This window comes from Mesoplodon densirostris, chromosome 10, assembly GCF_025265405.1.
Source record: "Mesoplodon densirostris isolate mMesDen1 chromosome 10, mMesDen1 primary haplotype, whole genome shotgun sequence".
Classification (NCBI taxonomy): Eukaryota; Metazoa; Chordata; class Mammalia; order Artiodactyla; family Ziphiidae; genus Mesoplodon; species Mesoplodon densirostris.
In genome coordinates, this window is record NC_082670.1 from 88318272 (window position 1) to 88339299 (window position 21028).

General features: G+C 38.1%; 1 protein-coding gene across 1 annotated transcript in view; it reads left to right on the top strand.

The window, feature by feature from the left end:
• TAFA1 (TAFA chemokine like family member 1) overlaps positions 1-18507 on the top strand; it is a 487539-nt gene extending 469032 nt beyond the window's left edge. Inside the window, exons 3-4 of the mRNA XM_060110896.1 lie at positions 12898-13022; positions 18490-18507. Coding sequence (XP_059966879.1) covers positions 12898-13022; positions 18490-18507 — 143 coding nt within the window. The remainder of the gene's footprint in view (positions 1-12897; positions 13023-18489) is intronic.
• The last annotated feature ends 2521 nt before the right edge of the window (positions 18508-21028 follow it).

Genomic DNA, 21028 nt, shown 5'->3' on the forward strand with positions numbered 1-21028 from the left:
AATTATCAAATTATCTTGCCCTTTCAAACATGTACACACAAATAAAACTAGATTCAAGAGTGCTCCGTGATCAAGGTTTACACCTTTCATCCTCACATGAAAGTTAGGTTATGTTTTCTGAAGTTAAATTAACTGTAATAAATCAGAAGGCATCAAAGTGTTCCTCAGAGACTGTGTGAACATAATAGCATTGTAGCGTGTTTTTGTGTTATTTTATCAAGGATCTGTGAGACAGGCATATAAAGCACTGAGTGACACAGCCTCTTCCTCTAAGCCTCACTCCTCCCAAAATTTCCGTGTTCTCAGTTATAATTCAGTCAGCCGTGCATGTCATCCTAAAAAAATAAGAGAAACAATGTTTCCCGTTCAATTCCCCAGGATTTGGCTTCTAAGGCAATAGGTGAGTTCAGGGTTAGAGATACTTCTCTCCTAACTTGCCATCAATTTGTATAGATCTGAAGAGGCCTAAGAGGTTTTGTGTGCCCTGTTCTATCTCCCTTGTCTGAAGTCTCCATCAGCACCAAGAGCATCTCACTGGGAGTTTGAACTTTCCTTTAGTCTAATCCATTTAGAAAATGACTCACAACTTATTGAATAAAATCGAGAAAATTGATACCTTTTCATTAAGCTGACAAAGTCTTTTTCACTGCTGGCATCTGAAGTGTGTTTTCTATTTAAATTTTATTTATATCAATCTTCTCTAGTGGGAATGAAATTAAAATGAAAGACCTTACAATCAGTGTACAACTTTCCCATTACTGCCAAGATTGCAAGCACTGGTTTTGCAAAGGAACTTGATGCCAAGAATTTTCTGGGAATAATTTAATATTGGGGATTTCTTGCAAAATGGAATCAACCAAAGTGATATTTTAATGTATCAATAACTATAAAAGTGATTACCTTACCTGTGAAAAGAAAAAAGGGTACTTAACCAACATTATTTGATTCTGGTAAATCTGTAGCCATTCTAGAAAAAAACTATATTATAGAACCTAATAATAACCTAATAAAGTACTTTTTCAAATTGAGAAAATGCTGGTATACAAATATATTCCTCCCAAGAGCCATTTATCACATGATAAGAACACAGAGAGCTAGCACCCAAAAGGTACGTAGATGTACAAGTGGCTGGAAAGTTGCTTGTAAATATCATTTTAAAATCTGATATTCCTTTTGATTTAAAATGTAGAACCATTTTGGAGTTCTTCTCTACACCCACATCTAGGTTAACCCCTTCCCCATTTTGTCGCCGTGAATGTAACTGGATCAAATAGAAGTATATGCACAGGGACACAGAATTCCAGAAGGACAGACGTAAATGCACATTCTATTCTGAAATAGCAAGATTCTCCACACTGAGTTGGTTGAACCTGAGAGATCCATGTGCAGTAGGCACACTCCATCCACTGGGGACCTCCAAGAAATACCAGTGCACCCTAAGGACTCCAATGTAGTGGTTTTGGTTTTGCTTTTGGCTTAGAGCCTTCACTATGGCTGACCTCCCTATGCTCTCTTTATTGTGTGACAACCCTCTCAGTTGGATTCTTTGAGGAGGAATTATTCACAAGGAAATTGAGGCCTTATTACTATAGTAGGTCACTCTTTTGAAAGTCAAGTTGGAACATGAAAGCTGGCAGTTAGCTGGGTTCACCAGTTAAGCCACATGTTTCTGCACCCCCCAAAAAGCAAACAAAATCCATATTTCACTGAAATAGTTAAGAATGCTAACAATGTTGGTGAAGCTGTACAGAGAAATGGGTACATTGGGTGGGAAATACCAGTTTGTACAAATTTTCTGGAGGACATATTGATGATATATATCAGAAGTACCAAACTTTTTTTACCCTTTGACTCAGAAATTCCACTCCTTGGAATTCATTCTGGGGAAATAAATACATTTGCAAAAATATGTGTGCAAGGTTGTTCATATAAGCATCCTTACTAATAGCAATCAGCCAACCAACCCCAAAGAAAGACAACCTAAATTTCCAACAGTAGGGGATTAGTTAAATTAAGATGCAGCCTTCCTATGGAATATTATGCAGGCATTAAAATAATGAGGCATTTCATTTATTAATAGACATGGAAAAATGTTTATGATTCAGTGTTTAGGTTTTAAAGAAGGGTAGAAAACAGTATATGTGGTGTGATTTTTCAAAAAAATTTATTTATGTATATACATTTATTCAACCATTTTAAATATATATAGTGATCATCTATTATATGCAGCACTGTTCTAGCCATTTGGAAATAAAAAGTCCAAACTTTAATGGAGCTTACCATCAAGTGGGAGGAAAAGGCAAATATCCAGGCCAACAAAATATGTTCTGTGAATTTGGTAATACCATGTGCTGTGAAGAAAATCAAAGCCGAACATGAGGGGAAAGTGGCAGGGTAAGCGGGTGTGAATTAGTTTAGATAAGGCCACTCAGAGAACAAACAATTGAACTGAGTCCTGGTTAATGTCAATTCTGGGAGAACACAGCCCAGACAGAGGGTTAGCCAAATCATAAAAGAGATTTCCAGGTTTGCAGAAGAGCTAGAGGGCCAGAGAGATTGGAACAAAATTGGGGGAGGGTGGTGGAAGTGGGGATGGTGGAAGACATGGTTGAAGAAATAGGCAGGACCAAGTAACGTGGGTCTCTGTAGGCCAATTGTAAAGAGTTTATTCTAAGTGATGGAAACCGTTGGAGAGTTTTAAGAGATGAATGATAGGAAATCATTTGCGTTTTAAAAGATCACTCTGGATACTATGTAAGGAATAATCATAGAGAAAGTCTAGGAAAAACATACCCAAATGTAGCAATTTACCTCTGCCTAATGCAATTGTGTTTATTTTCCTTTTTCTAATTATCCGTATGCTTTGAATTTGAGAAAAGAATATATATTACTTTTAAAATTCGGGAGGAAAAATGTGAAGTTTTCTATGGTAGGCAAAAATAAGAACATCAAAATGTTTTTTTGTTTGTTTGTTTTGTTTTTGTTTTGTTTTGTTTGCGATATGCGGGCCTCTCACTGTTGTGGCCTCTCCCGTTGCGGAGCACAGGCTCCGGACGCACAGGCTCAGCGGCCATGACTCACGGGCCCAGCCGCTCCGCGGCATGTGGGATCTTCCCGGACCGGGGCACGAACCCGTGTCCCCTGCATCAGCAGGCGGACTCTCAACCACTGCACTACCAGGGAAGCCCTCAAAATGTTTTTGTCCTAACAAAATTACACTTACTATCTACTGTAAACTTCAGGGTTCGTCTTTAACACAGAATGTTAAATTTGAGAATACAAGGGATGTACAGTAGGAAATTTGTCTAATAACCATGATTCTTTGTGTTCCTTCTTAACTGCATATTTTAAATTACGTACCTACACAAACGCAAAAAAATATAGCTGAATTTAATTCTAAAATAAAACCATCAATTTAGGGAAAGCAAGACCAACATCCAGTGTTTGAAGTATAAGTGGATGCATGAATAGAGTTATCATGTACTGAAAGTGCAAAATAAGCCAGAAACTCCAGCCCTGGTGTCCAGACCACGAAGAGGAATATTATTGTTGGCAGGGATTAGGAGTGTTCCCTTAAGCTGGCAAAAAATCTGAACATTCTCTCTCACCAAGCAGACAGCTTTTTTTTCAAAGCAGTAGGAAGTGCACCCCTGCATTCTGATAAGACTGCCCATGACAAGTAAAAGATTTCTTTGTTTTGTGTTTTATCTTAAAATTCATGTGAAGTTAGCCTTTTACCTCATAGTAAATATTCTTATTTGCTTTAATATGAAAACACTTTGGTTGATTACTTGGTGGTTAAATTACCCCCTCATTATCCCATCATTACATATAGTGTTTCTCTCCCACAAGAGATTGTATGCCACTTTAGGGTAGGAACTGTGTCTCTTTTATGTCCAGCACAGTAGTTAATGAATAGCTTTTGAATGAATAAAATATAACTTTTGTTTTCAAATACCTTCAAGGAAAACTATCACTCAAGGAAATTGTACCACATTTATCTTCTGTCTTTAAGTACTGCCCATTTCACAATCCACATCCTCACTTCCAGCCTCATCAAGATAAATTGCCTCAGTTTGAAAAGCACTAGAATAGAATTTGTAGAAGAGAAGCAGTGCTAATGAATCCTATCATCAGCTATTAATTCTATGTATGTCTCCAAAATATATTATAGATCCTACCAAGAAGTACAGTCTAATCAGTCAAAAGCAAATATATGCCTCCCAGAACTAGGATAAACTTCCATTTAAGAAAAAAAAGAAGGCACTCACTCTCTATAAAGGTAATTGCATGAATGCATACATAGATGGATAGAGGACATACGGATAAATAACAGTAGTAATTTCCATGTGTTGAGTGTAACGTTTATTAGGTATTATGCTAAGTATCTTATTTCACCTAAAATTCACAATAACCAGTTGTGATTTTTATTAACTCCATTTATAACTCAGGAACCTGAGACTTGAACCAAAGAACTGTCTGAAGCCATTCTACCAGTAAGTGATGGAGTTAAGGTTCAAACCTGGGTCCCTCTGTTACATACCCAAGAGCTTAGAGACTTAACCATTCCCTAATCCCTCCAAACTGGATCCAATCCTTAAATGTGAGCTCACAGGAAAGAGGGAGTTTGAAATGTCTATAGGCAATATTATTCAATGCCTTTAATTTTCTGTTTGCTTTGATAAAGACAATCACACACAGGGAGTTGCTGCAGGTCTTATGAAGAAGAGCATCGGAACAGCTGTTCCAACAGCCTGTGCAAAAAGGGAAGCTGGAGAGCTGTCCCATTCCTCTAATGGAGTTCCAGCCATTGCTTTAAACTGCATGACAGGTTGCACAAAAATGAGCCTGGAAATTTGTCTTGATTGATGTACTTATAACCTACTTCTGGGAACATGAATGCAGTCATATGTTCAATCATTTAATTTATGCTCAAACTCTCATAAGTCATAGAAGCAAGCTGAGAGTTTGGCATAATATTGAAAAACAATGGTGTACTCGCTAACTTTGTGAAGAATTGCCTTTTCTCTTTGGGAATGATTTCATTCTTTTGAGTAATAAAAATGATGATGCTGATGATGATAGTAATAGCTAATATTTATTAAACATTTGCTGAATGCCAGACACTCTGCTAAGTGCTTGGGATGGATCTTCTCATGTGACCCTCACAATCCTTTGATATAGGCACTACGTTTTTTTCTTTCTCTTTTTGTTTCATTTTTCATTCATTCATTTAAAATTGGCAAACCTGGCTAGAGCTACTCTATGCCATTCAAAGATGAATGCAATATGATCTGTGCCCTCAAGAAGTTCACTACCTAGTGAGTAGGCAGGCACATGAGCTAATAAGCTAATAATTAGAGTCCAGTGTGGTTAGGGTTACAGTTAATATGGTTGAGATACTGGCAACAGTGTTTCCTCAGTTGTTCCTAACATCACGTTCAGCTCGGCCCTGCTTCACAATTCTAGAGCAGGCATCCAAAAATCAAGACCTATCAGTTCTCTGTTTCAATGCAGTAGGGCTTATCGGGCATTTCAGGTGCTTGCTTCTTCCTTCTTGCATCTTGCACACCACTGCCAAATTCATCTTCCCCAACTATCCCTATAACATGTCCTCCCTTTGCTCACAGAATCTAGAATCTTCAATGACTTAACTTTCCTTAAAAAAAAGAATTAATGAAAAAAAAATTTTAAGCCCAAGCATCTTGCTTTCAGAAACTTCTACAATCTTATTGAGTTCCTCTTTTCCTACTCCCCATTGTGAATTTGCTCTTCTAGTATATTAATGTATTTACTATTGGAGGAGCACTTTTTGTTCATTTTATCTCTTTACCATAATTCATGCCAAAATGCCAATAGTGCCTATATTGAGAAACCCTGAACTAAGTTGTAGGCTCTGAGGGAAGGGACTATGTCATGTTCATTATTTTATCAATCTCAGCAAATCAGGTAGTGCTTTGACTGTGCAAAGTACCCAATAAACATTTGCTGAACTGCAACTCAGGTGTTATCTGCTGAAATGATAAAAAGGGGACCGCAGTTCTTAGACAATATGATGTTTATTTCTATGTTTATTAAGCCATTGCTTATTTTATCTTTTTCTATTTCCATGGGAAAATTCCTCAAAGTGAACGGCAACAACCAAAGGGGGGAGAAAAAAAAAGAAACAAGATTTCTGCTCCATTTATGATTTATCACTGAAAGATGGATTGACTCTCCTTCTACAGTCTCTCTTCTGCTTGACAGCAATATGACCTGGTATAAGGGTGAAATCAAGACTCATGATTAATTTACATTCCCACCAACTGTGCAAGAGTGTTGCCTTTTCTCCACACCCTCTTCAGCATTTATTGTTTCTAGATTTCTTGATGATGGCCATTCTGACCAGTGTGAGATGATATCTCATTGTAGTTGTGATTTGCATTTCTCTAATGATTAATGACGTTGAGCATTCTTTTATGTGTTTGTTGCCAATCTGTATATCTTCTTTGGAGAAATGTCTATTTAGGTCTTCTGCCCATTTTGGGATTGGATTGTTTGTTTCTTTGATATTGAGCTGCATGAGCTGCTTGTATGTTTGGAGATTAATCCTTTGTCAGTGGCTTCATTTGCAAATATTTTCTCCATTCTGAGGGTTGTCTTTTGGTCTTGTTTATGGTTTCCTTTGCTGTGCAAAAGCTTTGAGGTTTCATTAGGTCCCATTTGTTTATTTTTGTTTTTATTTCCATTTCTCTAGGAGGTGGGTCAAAAAGGATCTTGCTGTGATTTATGTCATAGAGTGTTCTGCCTATGTTTTCCTCTAAGAATTTGATAGTGTCTGGCCTTACATTTAGGTCTTTAATCCATTTTGAGTTTATTTTTGTGTATGGTGTTAGGGAGTGTTCTAATTTCATGCTTTTGCATGTACCTGTCCAGTTTTCCCAGCACCACTTATTGAAGAGGCAGTCTTTTCTCCACTGTATATTCTTGCCTCCTTTATCAAAGATAAGGTGACCATATGTGCGTGGGTTTATCTCTGGGCTTTCTATACTGTTCCATTGATCTATATTTCTGTTTTTGTGGCAGTACCATACTGTCTTGATTACTGTAGCTTTGTAGTATAGTCTGAAGTCAGGGAGCCTGATTCCTCCAGCTCCATTTTTCGTTCTCAAGATTGCTTTGGCTATTTGGGGTCTTTTGTGTTTCCATACAAATTGTGAAATTTTTTGTTCTAGTTCTGTGAAAAATGCCATTGGTAGTTTGATAGGGATTGCATTGAATCTGTAGATTGCTTTGGGTGGTAGAGTCATTTTCACAATGTTGATTCTTCCAATCCAAGAACATGGTATATCTCTCCATCTATTTGTATCATCTTTAATTTCTTTCATCAGTGTCTTATATTTTTCTGCATACAGGTCTTTTGTTTCCTTAGGTAGGTTTATTCCTAGATATTTTATTCTTTTTGTTGCAATGGTAAATGGGAGTGTTTTCTTAATTTCACTTTCAGATTTTTCATCATTAGTGTATAGGACTGTCAGAGATTTCTGTGCATTAATTTTGTATCCTGCTACCTTACCAAATTCATTGATTAGCTCTAGTAGTTTTCTGGTAGCATCTTTAGGATTCTCTATGTATAGTATCATGTCATCTGCAAACAATGACAGCTTTACTTCTTCTTTTCCAATTCGGATTCCTTTTATTTCTTTTTCTTCTCTGATTGCTGTGGCTAAACCTTCCAAAACTATGTTGAATAATAGTGGTGAGAGTGGGCAACCTTGTCTTCTTCCTGATCTTAGTGGAAATGGTTTCAGTTTTTCACCATTGAGGACGATGTTGGCTGTGGGTCTGTCATATATGGCCTTTATTATGTTGAGTAAAGTTCCCTCTATGCCCACTTTCTGCAGGGTTTTTATCAGCCACTATGGAGAACAGTGTAGAGGTGCCTTAAAAAACTAAAAATAGAACTACCATATGACCCAGCAATCCCACTACTGGGCATATACCCTGAGAAAACCATAGTTCAAAAAGAGTCATGTACCACAATGTTCATTGCAGCTCTATTTACAATAGCCAGGACATGGAAGCAACCTAAGTGTCCATCAACAGGTGAATGGATAAAGAAGAAGTGGCACATATATACGATGGAATATTACTCATCCATAAAAGAAACAAAATTGAGTTATTTGTAGTGAGATGGATGGACCTAGAGTCTGTCATACAGAATGAAGTAAGTCAGAAAGAGAAAAACAAATACCGTATGCTAACACATATATATGGAATCTAAGGGGGAAAAAAAGTGATGAAGAACCTAGGGGCAAGACGGGAATAAAGACAGAGACCTACTAGAGAATGGACTTGAGGATATGGGGAGGAGGAAGGGTAAGCTGTGACAAAGTGAGAGAGTGGCATGGATATATATACACTACCAAACGTAAAATAGATAGCTAGTGGGAAGCAGCCGCATAGCACAGGAAGATCAGCTAGGTGCTTTGTCACCACCTAGAGGGGTGGGATAGGGAGGGTGGGAGGGAGGGAGACGGAAGAGGGAAGAGATATGGGAACAGATGTATATGTATAACTGATTCACTTTGTTATAAAGCAGAAACTAACATACCATTGTAAAGCAATTATACTCCAATAAAGATGTTAAAAAAATAAAATAAAAAAGACTCATGATTAAAGTGCCCTTAGTGATTTTAAGAATATCTCAAGGAAAGATGAACATTCTTGAAAAAGTTGAAGATCAGATATTTTTCTGAACATGGCACATTCATAGAGAGAATCCCAGAACCCCAGCGTTAAAAGGGACTTTTAAGACTCTTTTTCATAATCACCACAGATAAGACAGAGTTAGGTTTTGCAGCTGATATTTAATTAATTCAGTTCTTCTAAGTGATAAAAGTTCTTAGAGCAGTTACGCATCTACCTCATAAGTTTCTCGTGTATTCAGAAAGTGTTCCAATGGGAATTTCTATTAAAATGCTACAACTAATGAGATCAAGCAATGTGTAGCTGAGACTAAGAAGAAACAAGTGTAATCAGCTGTCCCTTGCCCAAATTATTTTTTAAGTTAATTTTACAAGAAACTGAATTTTTTTGTTTTATGTAAGTGTTTGTGTTGATATGAAATTTATTTCCAATAATAATAGAGCAGGGATTCCCTTGTGGCGCAGTGGTTGGGAGTCCGCCTGCCAACGCAGGGGACATGGGTTCGAACCCTGGTCCATGAGGATCCCACATGCCATGGAGCAACTAAGCCTGTGCGCCACAACTACTGAGCCTGTGCTCTAGAGCCCACGTGCCACAACTACTGAAGCCCGCTGGCCTAGAGCCTGTGCTCCGCAGCAAGAGAAGCCACCGCAATGAGAAGCACGTGCACCACAATGAAGAGTAGCCCCGGCTCAGCACAACTAGAGAAAGCCTGCACGCAGCAACGAAGAGCCAAGGCAGCCAAAAATAATAAAATAAATAAAATAGGATAAAATTTTAAAAATAGAGCAGAGAGAATTCATTCATCCACTCAGCAGGCAATGCATGTTTTTTTGGAGACCTATGAATTTTGAATACAAAACTAGAATGAGTTAGCACTATCGTGAGGGAAAACATGGATTTTGTGGTTAAGCAGGCCTGGATTCTTGCGTTAATTTCTGAACTTCCTACCTGTGTAAGCTTGGGAAAGTTACTTAACCGTTATGGGCTGTAGTTTTTTTATCTAAAAAAAATGGGTTCATAATAATATCTACTTCATAGGGTTGCTTTGAAGACTGAGATAATACATTTAAAAGTACCTAACAGGGGCTTCCCTGGTGGCGCAGTGGTTGGGAGTCTGCCTGCCTATGCAGGGGACGCAGGTTCGTGCCCCGGTCCAGGAAGATCCCACGTGCCGTGGAGCGGCTGGGCCCGTGAGCCATGGCCGCTGAGCCTGCGCGTCCGGAGCCTGTGCTCCGCAACGGGAGAGGCCACAGCAGTGAGAGGCCCGCGTACTCCAAAAAAAAAAAAAAAAAAAAAAAAAAGTACCTAACACAGAGACACAAAAGAAGCATTCAGAAATGTCAGTTATCATTTTTATTATTGAACTGTCCACTATAATTCAGACTATTTTAGAATTATTTTTATTTATGGTTTTATCATTATAATTATCTCTGTAAGAGAAGAAATATTTAAAAACAACTAAATATCATTAATATTAGCTCATTTTATTAAATCTAATTGATCACTCCTTGTCCAATAATCAGAAGGTTTTCAGTAGCTTCCGAATTGGGAGAAGAGGAGGCAATTTTTAGATCCTTTCTTTGTGAACTTTTTTAAAGATATTGCAGGAAATATGAGTGCATGAAAAAACTAGGATGCGAGACTATAGTTTGACCTAGGCCATAAAATAATATATATTAAGGTGACTGTGGAATGCACAAAGCAGAAACAAAATAGGTCTAATAGCATCTTTAGAAAAGCAACCCTGGAAAAATGAACTAGATTCTAATAAGCCAGAGAGTAGCGCCAAGTCATCAAACTCCATTTAGAAGAGGCAAGTGTAACAGGAGTTTCTAGAGACCGTAGGCAGGTCTGGGATATTTTTATTCTTAGAAAGCTTTTTCTCTTCCCCTCCAAGCCAGTGGTCTCTATAAACTTGAATCAAAAGTCATACTTGGGTTTTGAGATGTATTCTTTTTCCTACTGTCTACATTTTCATTTAGGAGAGATTAATGCTTGAGAGAAAGAGGAGAAAGTGCTTTGTTAGCTTGCAACAAAGTAAGTCAGCTGTGAGAGGGCAGAGCAGTGAAAAGAAGATGGAACAGGGTCCTTTAGAAAGAGGCATGTCTGACCTTACCAGTGGTGGTTCATTATTTGTGTGCCCCTGTGAAAAAAGAGGGACAAATTCTAAATCACAGACCACTGGGAAAGGCAGTTTCCCCTCAGAGCTAAGGTCAGAGAGTGTCCATTTGTGATGGTCGAGATGCAGGGCAGCAATATTGAAATATTAGGTGGGCTTTAAGGGGACAAGCATGGCAATTGGGATTGGCCTGTTTGTGACTGAGCTCTAGCAGGCAGGGAGCCTCAGATTGAAGGCTCTCAATAAACACTGCCAAACACTGACTTGTATCTGACGTTACTGGAAGCTTTGCCGTTTGGTTTTTTTTCCCCCTTCAAGGCCACATATGTTTTTCTTGCTGTCAAAATATATGCTTCTCTATTTAGTATTGTCACCTATTAATTCACACAAATAAGGCCTCTTGACTCCTGACTAGCTGCTGCTTCTAGTCCATACCCTGATGCTGAGACCTGTTGTTAAAAAGAAAATCATTCAAAACGTTCATAATCATTTTGGACCCTGTGAAGGATTCGTGTTTTCTGTTATTAGTCTGTGTTTTACCAAAATTATCACATTGTCCTGCATAAGGATAGAACTATGTGCAAGATTTTACTTCCTCTGCTTGCCCTATCCAGTGTAGTTGCATCTTCGGCCATTTGGTCTGGTCCATATATAAGGTGTGCATCACATACAGGCAAAGTTACCCTTGAAAAAAATCCTTAAATTGACTGTATAATAGAGTAGACATGATTTTGCATATATAATCCTGCAGAATAATTTTTATTCAAAGGAAAGTTTGAGGAAGACTGTATCCTAAAGGAGGGGAAGTCTGAAATAAGAAAAGTGTAGAGGGGGAAACCTAAATGCAGGTAGATGTCCAGACATTTAAACCGTTCTGCTTCTAAGGTAGCAATCTAATCCCTTTAGTGAATGCTGGGTGGATAGAGAATTTTAATGTGCTCCTGCTTCCCTGTGGCGTGGACTCCATTTCAGTTTAAGATTAATCTTCTTTGACATTAAGAAATGTCATGTGGGTTCTTTGTTGTTGTGAGAATTAAACGTCATGATGGAGACAAGGTGGAAATGTGAGGGGTTGGGAAAGGACAAATTTTTTTTTAGATAAAGACCTAGAGTTTCAGTCCAGCGTAAAGACAGCCATTTGGAAAGTATCACAGAAGAAACACTCACAGACATTTTAAGGATTTTGCAGGAAAATGCCCAGGTGGATTTGTAAAAAAAAAAAAACTAATGCCTTGAGCAGCTTCAGAAATGACCAATGCTCGTGCAGAAAAAATTTTCACTCAGGCTATTAAGATGTGGAGCTGCTTGATTTGTACTGAGTGAATCTAGTCTCCAGTTTTATAAAATCTCATTATCCAAAAAAGTGTGCTATAAATCCATCCACTAAATTCATTGCCAGCTTCCTAATGTGGTTAGCCTCAATATCACCCTGAAAAATAGGGCTATTTTATCAGAGGGTCAAGTTTTAAAAGTTCCACTCATATCCCCTTAAACCTATTGAAAGGAAACCACAGCTCATATCAAATATACTTTTGACTGTGAACAAATAGTTTCATTTATTATGACTTGTTTTTAATTTTGCAGGTTTTCTTTTATACTTTTGGTCAATTCATTTTTTCTTTTTTGGTAAGCCTTTGATATCTCAAAGGCTGTAGGGTGGGAGATAAACGCTAATGCTGGGTGAATAAACTGGCCTTTCTGAAAACAATAGCTCAATTAGTCATTCTGAAGAACAGTTAGCCCTTTTGTCCCTTTCACTGAAAAGAAAGTACCAGGTCTTTGATCTACAAACTTAACACAAAATTTCCTCCAAAAAGTAAACATCCCCATTCTGTATGTTTTCATCATACAAGGAGACTGTGGACAAAATGTAGCTTGATGGAACCAGATGGCATAATTATATTTGCATTTTAAGATGTTTAAGTTAAAATCTCATTCTTCTTAGTAGAGTATTCTTAGCCAATCATGAAAAGTTAAAAAGGACCTAATGTGTTTCAAAGAGCATTAACATCTGTAGAAGAACTCAGCCTGGTGCCCAGGTTGTTTGGATGAATTGCATACACACTTGCTTTCCTGTCTTTGCACAGCCTCCATAGTGATTGGGAAATGGTGGTGTGAGATGGAACCTTGTCTAGAAGGAGAAGAGTGTAAGACACTCCCTGATAATTCCGGATGGATGTGCGCTACAGGCAATAAAATCAAGACCACAAGAGTAAGTTCATTTTTTTTCAAATGTCTCATGCGTGTTACGAACTGTACTGCTTGCCTTTGTGTTGCATTTACAAACAGCACCCAGAGAAGCTTTGAAAAGGAGAGGAAGAAGCCTTTTCCCCAACAGAAACTATTCTTAACCATTCAGATCAACGTCCATCCATCAAAAAGAAGTTAGAGATTGAACTTGACTTTTCCATACTGAGCAGTTTAGTGTTTCTCTTACTGAGTCATAAATAAAGCTAGGTTGCCACAGCCAAAGGAAAGAGGAGCAGTGAGGCAGTTATTTGGATTATGCATCTGATATCTATGGTGCTCAGAATGGATAATAAAATAAGGGTCTAGCCTAATTCATCCAGATGGTTTCCTGAATAGTTCTGCATTTAAGTGCAGCCATCTTCTAAAGGTTCTTTAAAGGAATTGTTTGATGCTCTTTTAGGGAGGTGAAAGAATTCTCTGATGTGAATAATCGTTTCTTACTTTGTGCGGATAAATCAGGAGTTGGCTTCAAAATATGTAACGACCTGTATGAGGCTACCCAGCCCATCAGCATTGGTGTCATGATGCTGGAGTAGGTTGAAGAGGTCAGCTAGGCCAGCCGTTGACCCTGTGGATACTGGTCCGTAGGAAAGTCTGGAAGTTCTGATGGGGCGTTTGGTCAGGGTACTTAAGACAGTAATGATTTATTCATCAGTACAAAAGTATATCAATATTTTAAGAGCCAGTATGGTGATATGTACATGTACCACATGAATATCAGCCCTGTTATGTGTGTATGTGTTTTAAGTTTTGGATATTTTTTATAACAAGCTTCACCATCTACAAATTCCAATTTGTTGAACTTGCAGACTTCCAAAAGGGTGACCCAAATTTAAAAGGGCATCTCTGATTCCAGCCCCTGTATTATGAGTCTTACCTTGGTCTTTCTTCTCAGAATTGTCTTTTCACAAAATAAAATTGGTTCTTGCATCTTTGTGATGCAGAAAACATAACACCATAAGAAAAATTTTTTATATATATCAAATAAGTGGAGACACTGTGTGTCAAATTTAGTTGCCTGTATTAACCACATTAGCCAGTAAATGGCTATACCTCCCTGGCTTGCACCCAGGAGGGATGCCTGAACCATCCTAGCTTGCTAACATGAAATCATATGCTCTCAGAAGCTCTGCCTGGATTATCGTATTTCATTTCAATGAGACACCTACTGAAGAGAGTATTTGAAAATGAACCCAGCTCCTGATGCTTACCCCAAAAATCATCTTAATTAGTTGGTAGAGTATGGATTTCAGGTTTCCCTTTGGTTACATTTTACCTGAAGATGACTTTACCAAATAATATGAAGATACCCTCACAAGTTAGTTTTAAGCTACTCTGAATTTTGGCCAGTACGATTGGAATCCAGTCACCATTGTTGTAAACACATTGCTGACATATCCTCTGCCCCATCTCCATTTCCTATTCCAAATGATAACCAATCACTCTTTATTGATGGTGAGCCCTGTTTTAACAGTACCTTCAGACTTGAAAGTCCATAAAGAGCAATAATGCAAATCAAAACATTTCAGGATTTAGATATGTGAACTTCCAAGAATACCAACAAGGAGACTCTTTGGCAGATAGAAAATAAAGGAACAAAACACAGAAATTGTTAGTGCTACTTATTTGTGACCCACGTCACTTTTTTTGATTTGGCCTTTGTAGAGTCTGTTTTAAAACCATCAGGCCTGTTGTAATACATCCTGGACATTCTCTGGCATCACCAAAGTATGGTGTGGAATCCAATTATGGTAACAGAGGCTGGTACACACTGTGTTCACTACGCCCCTGAGGGCGCTGAGCACAGTCCACACAGCTGAATGTATAAGAGAAATAAGTCACCCTTACAGACAGGTTAAAAGCAGAGGATGTACCTGTTCTGACGTGTGCATCCATTTCAGGAAAGGAAATAAGAGAGTCCTCTACAGCCATGTGCGCGGCACATAAGTCAACTAAGGATTCTCAAGACTGTCTTTAGAGGCAGAAGAAGACACTAGAAAAAGCTGAATTTTTAAAAGAAATTTGGGTTAAGAAAACCCAAACAGTACACTGACTAACATTTTCTCCTCCCTTCCTTACAAGAAATTCACAATGAAATAAGCACTTTTCAATACAAAAGACACCAATTAAGTCCAGATGATACATACAGGAGCTCCATTCTGTATAAATAGCCAACACCAGTCCTTAGATCATATGCTCCACAAATAGGTTTTATATGAATTTTTCTAGTATGCCCTGTGTATTTTTCCCCATTGGAGTATAAATATGCCTACACACTTCAAATGTTGACTCTAGCAATTTAACTTTTAAAACAGTTTAATTCACAGATGTATTTTAATTATGAATCATATGTTTTCATTGTTCTTTAAGAGGTAATCTTTAGGGTAAAAAATTCAAATCCTTATTAAAGTGAAAGGAAGAATAAAGAAAATCACCTCTTTTGTTCTTATGTGTAGGATTGATTCAAAGAGTTCTTTCTCTCAGAAAAAGGCAAAAACAAAAAACTGAAGAAACATACCCAGCTTACTAATGGCAACTGGGAATTTCCTTCACACTGTTATTTTTTAAAAGTAGCTTCAGTGTAAAGAAATTTGCAAGAAAGATTCCTGGGACTTCATTCTTTTTCCCTATATAGTTTTTTTTCTAAAACCTCCCTATTATATGGGTTACTTCCAAATTAATCATCCTGAGCGAAAATCCTCATCATTCTTTGAAATGTAGATAAACAAAAGATGGTTCAAAATGTGGTCTCATTTAAATTTTTATGATGTTCATTTTTTAAGGAGGGTGGAGAGTAGAAATTCAGTGTTTCATTTAAACAACCAGACACCCCAGAATGTGGACTAGCCAGGGTAACAGGCCACAATCTTAAGGAAAACCTTGGGGAAATTGGATCTGGGTGACAATAAATCTTAGAAGGAAGGAGAAAAGATAAGTAGAATTAAGCAAAGGCTTCCATTTCAGGAGATTCGGAAGAATAAATCATAGGGAAAGAGGAAGCTTCCTGAATGCCACCCTACAGAGAGAAAGTAGTCATGCTTGAGACATGTTCCAAAAACCCAGCCTGGGGTACAATAAAACTGGTAACAGGTATCTTCTGGGGAGAAGCTTAGTACATCTGGGTGAAGTTTCTTGGCTAAATTTTAACCCTGTTCCTGCTTGATCATTGCTTCGGTTGTTTTATTAAATTGCTTTGTTGGGAGTTTGTAGCAAGACTAACCGACCTAAATATTGACTAGAGAATTTTTTCTGATGGTTTTAGATGCCTATTAGTTTATCTCTTTTCTTTAAACTGATATATCAAAAACATAAGTTTGAAAGGTGGGGAGGCTATAGTCCATGCATTCAGGAACAAATCTAATACCCTGTGTATTCAGGAACAATGACTTCATTTAGAAAGCTAGACTTCCCCTGAGAAGAAATAAGTTGTTTGATGATGGTGTAATAATTTTTAGGTAAAAGGTGAACATTGGTTGTTTGGGGACAGGAAGAGGAGGGGAATAAAATGAGGAGAAAACCAAAGTCACTTGGGAAGGAAAATTAGCAGATTAAAACACCAGAACATAATCTGATCTAATACCTGGGGAAATATCAAGCAACCTTGGATTTCCTTCAATCCAATATGTCAATGTCTTTCACACTAGCGAGGAAATCAACAGTTACTGCACAATGTAGAGTCAAGTTTCATTTCCTAAAAGAGTAAGTTGCAGACCTCAGATTACACACCTAACCACAAGAGCCGTCTTGTCAGATTTGCTGTTCTCTGTGACTAGCCCAACACAATTCACCACAATCATTTGTCCGCAGCCCCTGGGATCATCCTCCTAATGCCAACTCTAACTTTACATATCTCCACCCATTCTAATCACCCTGATTTTTTTTTTTATATCACTGAAGGGTAAGGTACCAGTTTTGACATATTCCAGCTTCTTCCCTCAAAATTCCACCAGGTCAGAAATGTTCTGAGAGACTTCACAATCTTGATCTCTAGTCCATTCGTTTTGCGAGAAATGCCTTTAAAAGAGAGAGAGAGATGGTGGGGGAGGAGAGAGGGGTATTTAGAGATTGCAGGAAAGAAGAGTAAACCATCTTCTTAAAGAATAAACTATGAATAAACTATGTTATCACAATTGCCCCTGGATCCAAGTGCGCTCATTCATTTCTTTAATAAATAATATTAAGCCTCTGTTATCTAAAATTAAAGTCTTGGGAATGTGATGGTGGACATGACACAGCCCCTGGTCTTCTGTGGAGTCTAGGGCCTAAGGTTTGGTGGGATGGGGGAGGAGGAGGGTCAGTACAGATAAAAGAAAGGCAATTCCAGTTCAGTTTTGGAAATGTCGCTTTCTCCCTCCTTTCGGTAAAAAAGAAGACAGTGAAACAAAATGTGATAAACACCACTGGACTGTAGGAAACCAAGGTTTGGAAGGATCTGTTATTTATATGGAAGAATAAAAAAATGTGTGAAGACTTCTCATACATTCAGCCCCTGGTCCAACCAACTTTTGAATGCAAATGTGTGTGGTGTATGACTGTTCCTACCTAATCCTGAAAGCTTTAAATGGACTTCACTCCTGGCCTCAGAATACTCAATTTCTAAGCTATAAAAAATTAAGAGATGATGAAGAAAAATGCCTTAAGTCCTAAAACGCTAAAGTAGAACCTTCAACTCTATTAGAACCATCATTCATTCATGCTCTAAACCAGTGATTCTTCATGCATGCATCCTTCTGAATATAAGAGTCTTTGGGACCATATTTGAATGGATTACATGGCATCAATAGTTATAGGAGTATGCCCTTGATTGCCCTTGAACACCATGTCATTGTTTGAGTGGAACAGTTTCTCACCTTGCAAAGGTCTCTTACGTTCCTCAACAAACGTGATCTGACCTTGGCAATGCCACCCCTTTGCATCTTACAAGAGACCAACATGAGAAGGCCATGGAATTTCCTACTCATGAAATTCTCATCAGACAGACATAGGAATGACTACGTAATGTTCAGGAAGAACCCAGTGCAAAATGAGAACACAGGGGCCCTTGTTCAAAAATTACTAATAATTTCAAGATGGCAACTGCTGGTCATTGAACCAAGTGAGGGGCCCTTTTCGACAAAGGGCTCCCTGCAACTAGATTGCATGCCCACGAACCCAGTCCTGGATAGGCATTGCTCCAAGAGTCTGTCTCCTCAATTGTGGCAAAATTAATATAATGAATTGATAAAAAAAAGATACAGTGGCCTGTCCATAAGCTTTGATCACCATTTAAGAACTACTGCTCTAGACTTGAACATTTTTTACTTTAGTTCACTTGAAAGAAGCAACATCCTAAAGATTCAAGGTGTCCTTTTTTTCTGCCTAATCACCTTTCTTTGTGCCTTCATTTTGTTTTCTCCCTGAAATTTCTTTCTTTCTTTCTTTGGTTTCAGATTCACCCAAGAACCTAACGGAAGCATTTGTTATAGTAATAAAGGAAAACCTACTCTGTGGAAAATACATTTTAAGAATTTAAAACATCTTATACATTAGAAGCCAAATGGATTTCTTATTTGCACTTTGACTGATTACCAGATAATCACAGTGCTTTTACTGTGTGTCACGAAGTCTCCTAGAGTGAGAAGACCCGGAGTTTTGGGCAACACCATGGAAAGTGGGTTAAGGAAAAAACGGGTTTTCTCAATGCACATTTTTGGGATCACAAAGAAAGATCAACTGTCTTCTAATTTGGATCTATAGTTACTTTGTACCATTTGAAATATATGTATATATATAATATTTTGAAATATTATATATTCTCTTCAAAAAATGAACTGTACCACAGTTTGAGGCGGCTGGTGCATCTCTTTGAGTTTTGGATGTTTTGTTTTTGTTGTTATTTCTTTTTCTATCGACAAGGAAATCACGTGCCCTTTTGAGAGGTCGGCATGGCACTCACACTGGAATTCCAGCTACAGGTGGACTCCTGGAATCTGAGAGATCAGAAAGATACTGAGTGAAAAGTTTCCTTCTCTTTCTACTAGATGGCCCAAGGAAGCACATCGTCCTGTTTTATTGTTTTCTACCCTGTGCAATATTAGCATGCAAGCTTGGCTTACATAACCATACTTTATATTCAACTGGTATATAATAACCGTTCTAACCTCTTCCAGGAAAGTATTTTTAGCTTTTCCACAGATAAGAAAAATGAGGATTCTTGAGGGAGCCGCTCCACCATGCTATTAAGACTCTGGCAGAGTGATGGTCAAATATGGATCCCTGTATTAAGTTCTGTAAATACAATGTCTTAAGGCTTTGTATAGCTGTCCTAGACTGAAGAAATGTCCTCTGATTAAATCCAAAGTCTGACATCATTAATTACATAGTGCTGTAGCAACAAGTCTTATCACAGCACATCTTTCTATGTTTGATTTGCTTTTTCCAAGAGTATTCAGATCTATTCTGGTGAGATGGGAAGACCATTAAAGAAATTAGGTTTCAGAATGACCCTTGTGACCAAATGTTGGACAGCCCTATTAAAGTGGTAAATAACTGCTTTCTAAATCTACTTGTCCTCTTCATTTGCCATTTACTTTTCCTCAGTCTGCTTTAGCCAAATCCAGAGAACACCCGCTTAGTGACACATAGTCCACCAGAATTTTTTACATGACATCATTGCTGCCATCATAACCAATATTTCCAACTCTAATAGTTTGAAAACTAGAAATTCATTACTATAAGTTCAATGTTCTCAGCCAGCAGGATGAACTGTCAAACCCTATTATTGGGCTTCTATAGTGATCACTTGGATGATACATATTGGGCTCACCCCCCAAAAGATCAATTTGTGTCCATCTTCTTTTTTTTTTTTCTTTTTTTTTTTTTTTTGCGGTACGCAGGCCTCTCACTGTTGTTTCCTCTCCCATTGCGGAGCACAGGCTCCGGACGCACAGGCTCAGTGGCCGTGACTCATGGACCCAGCCGCTCCGCGGCATGTGGGATCTTCCCGGACCGGGGTACAAACCCGTGTCCCCTGCATCGGCAGGCGGACTCTCAACCACTGCGCCACCAGGGAAGCCCCCCATCTTCTTTTTTTGAGAGTTACTCAGCTGATACTTATAAGAAGGAAATATCTACTTCTAGTTTACCTGGTAGAGCGTAATAGTACTATAAATTCCTGTTACTTACGCTATCATATTGCAAGTGTATTTTTTTCCTCCAAAGTCTTTTCTCCAGAATACATGTTATTAAGGGCTGTTACTAGATCAGCAACACAGCGGGTCTCCTAGTGTGGAATATTTAAGTTAAATTCTGGGTAAAATCCAGAGGCTCCTTCATCTCTAGCAATATACCTTGAAGTCTGATTGAATATATAAACACTCTAACCAGGAGGATTTGTTCTGCATCTTGAATGCCTATAAAAGCATCCCAAAATGGAAATGGAATCCTCATTGCAAAATCTGAGCTTCCTAAATACTTTCACAAACTTTTTCCAGAAGGTAGCATAAAATTCATACCAACAAATCAGAATTCCTTGAATTTTATGGCCCATAACCATGTACCAAGTGATATATTAGAAATTGATTTTCATCTGTAAGTTTTGGAGTGAAAACTGAAATCATAAACCCAAAGAATTATCTAGAACAGTACATCTCAAGATGTAGAGGAAGAAACATCTATAATCCAATATATTGGGGAAATTTTTTTCAACAAAATAAATAGAAATATTTACTGAGGGATTCTCAGAGCCTTTAATATGCCAAAAGACACTGTGTGTCTTCAAGAAAGACTGAAACAAGGGGAGCCAAGTAAAAGGCTTCCAGAATCCAGGCATGTTGGTTGGTCCTTGACTAATGGAGAGCTCGTTCCCTGACTAATGGGAAGCTGCAAGAAATTATGTCTGTGTGAGGATATGTTCACTGCATTGTCATGTCTTCAGTTTTTCTAGAGAACCAGAAGTCTGGATTTTACATAAAATCTTCTAACATTCTT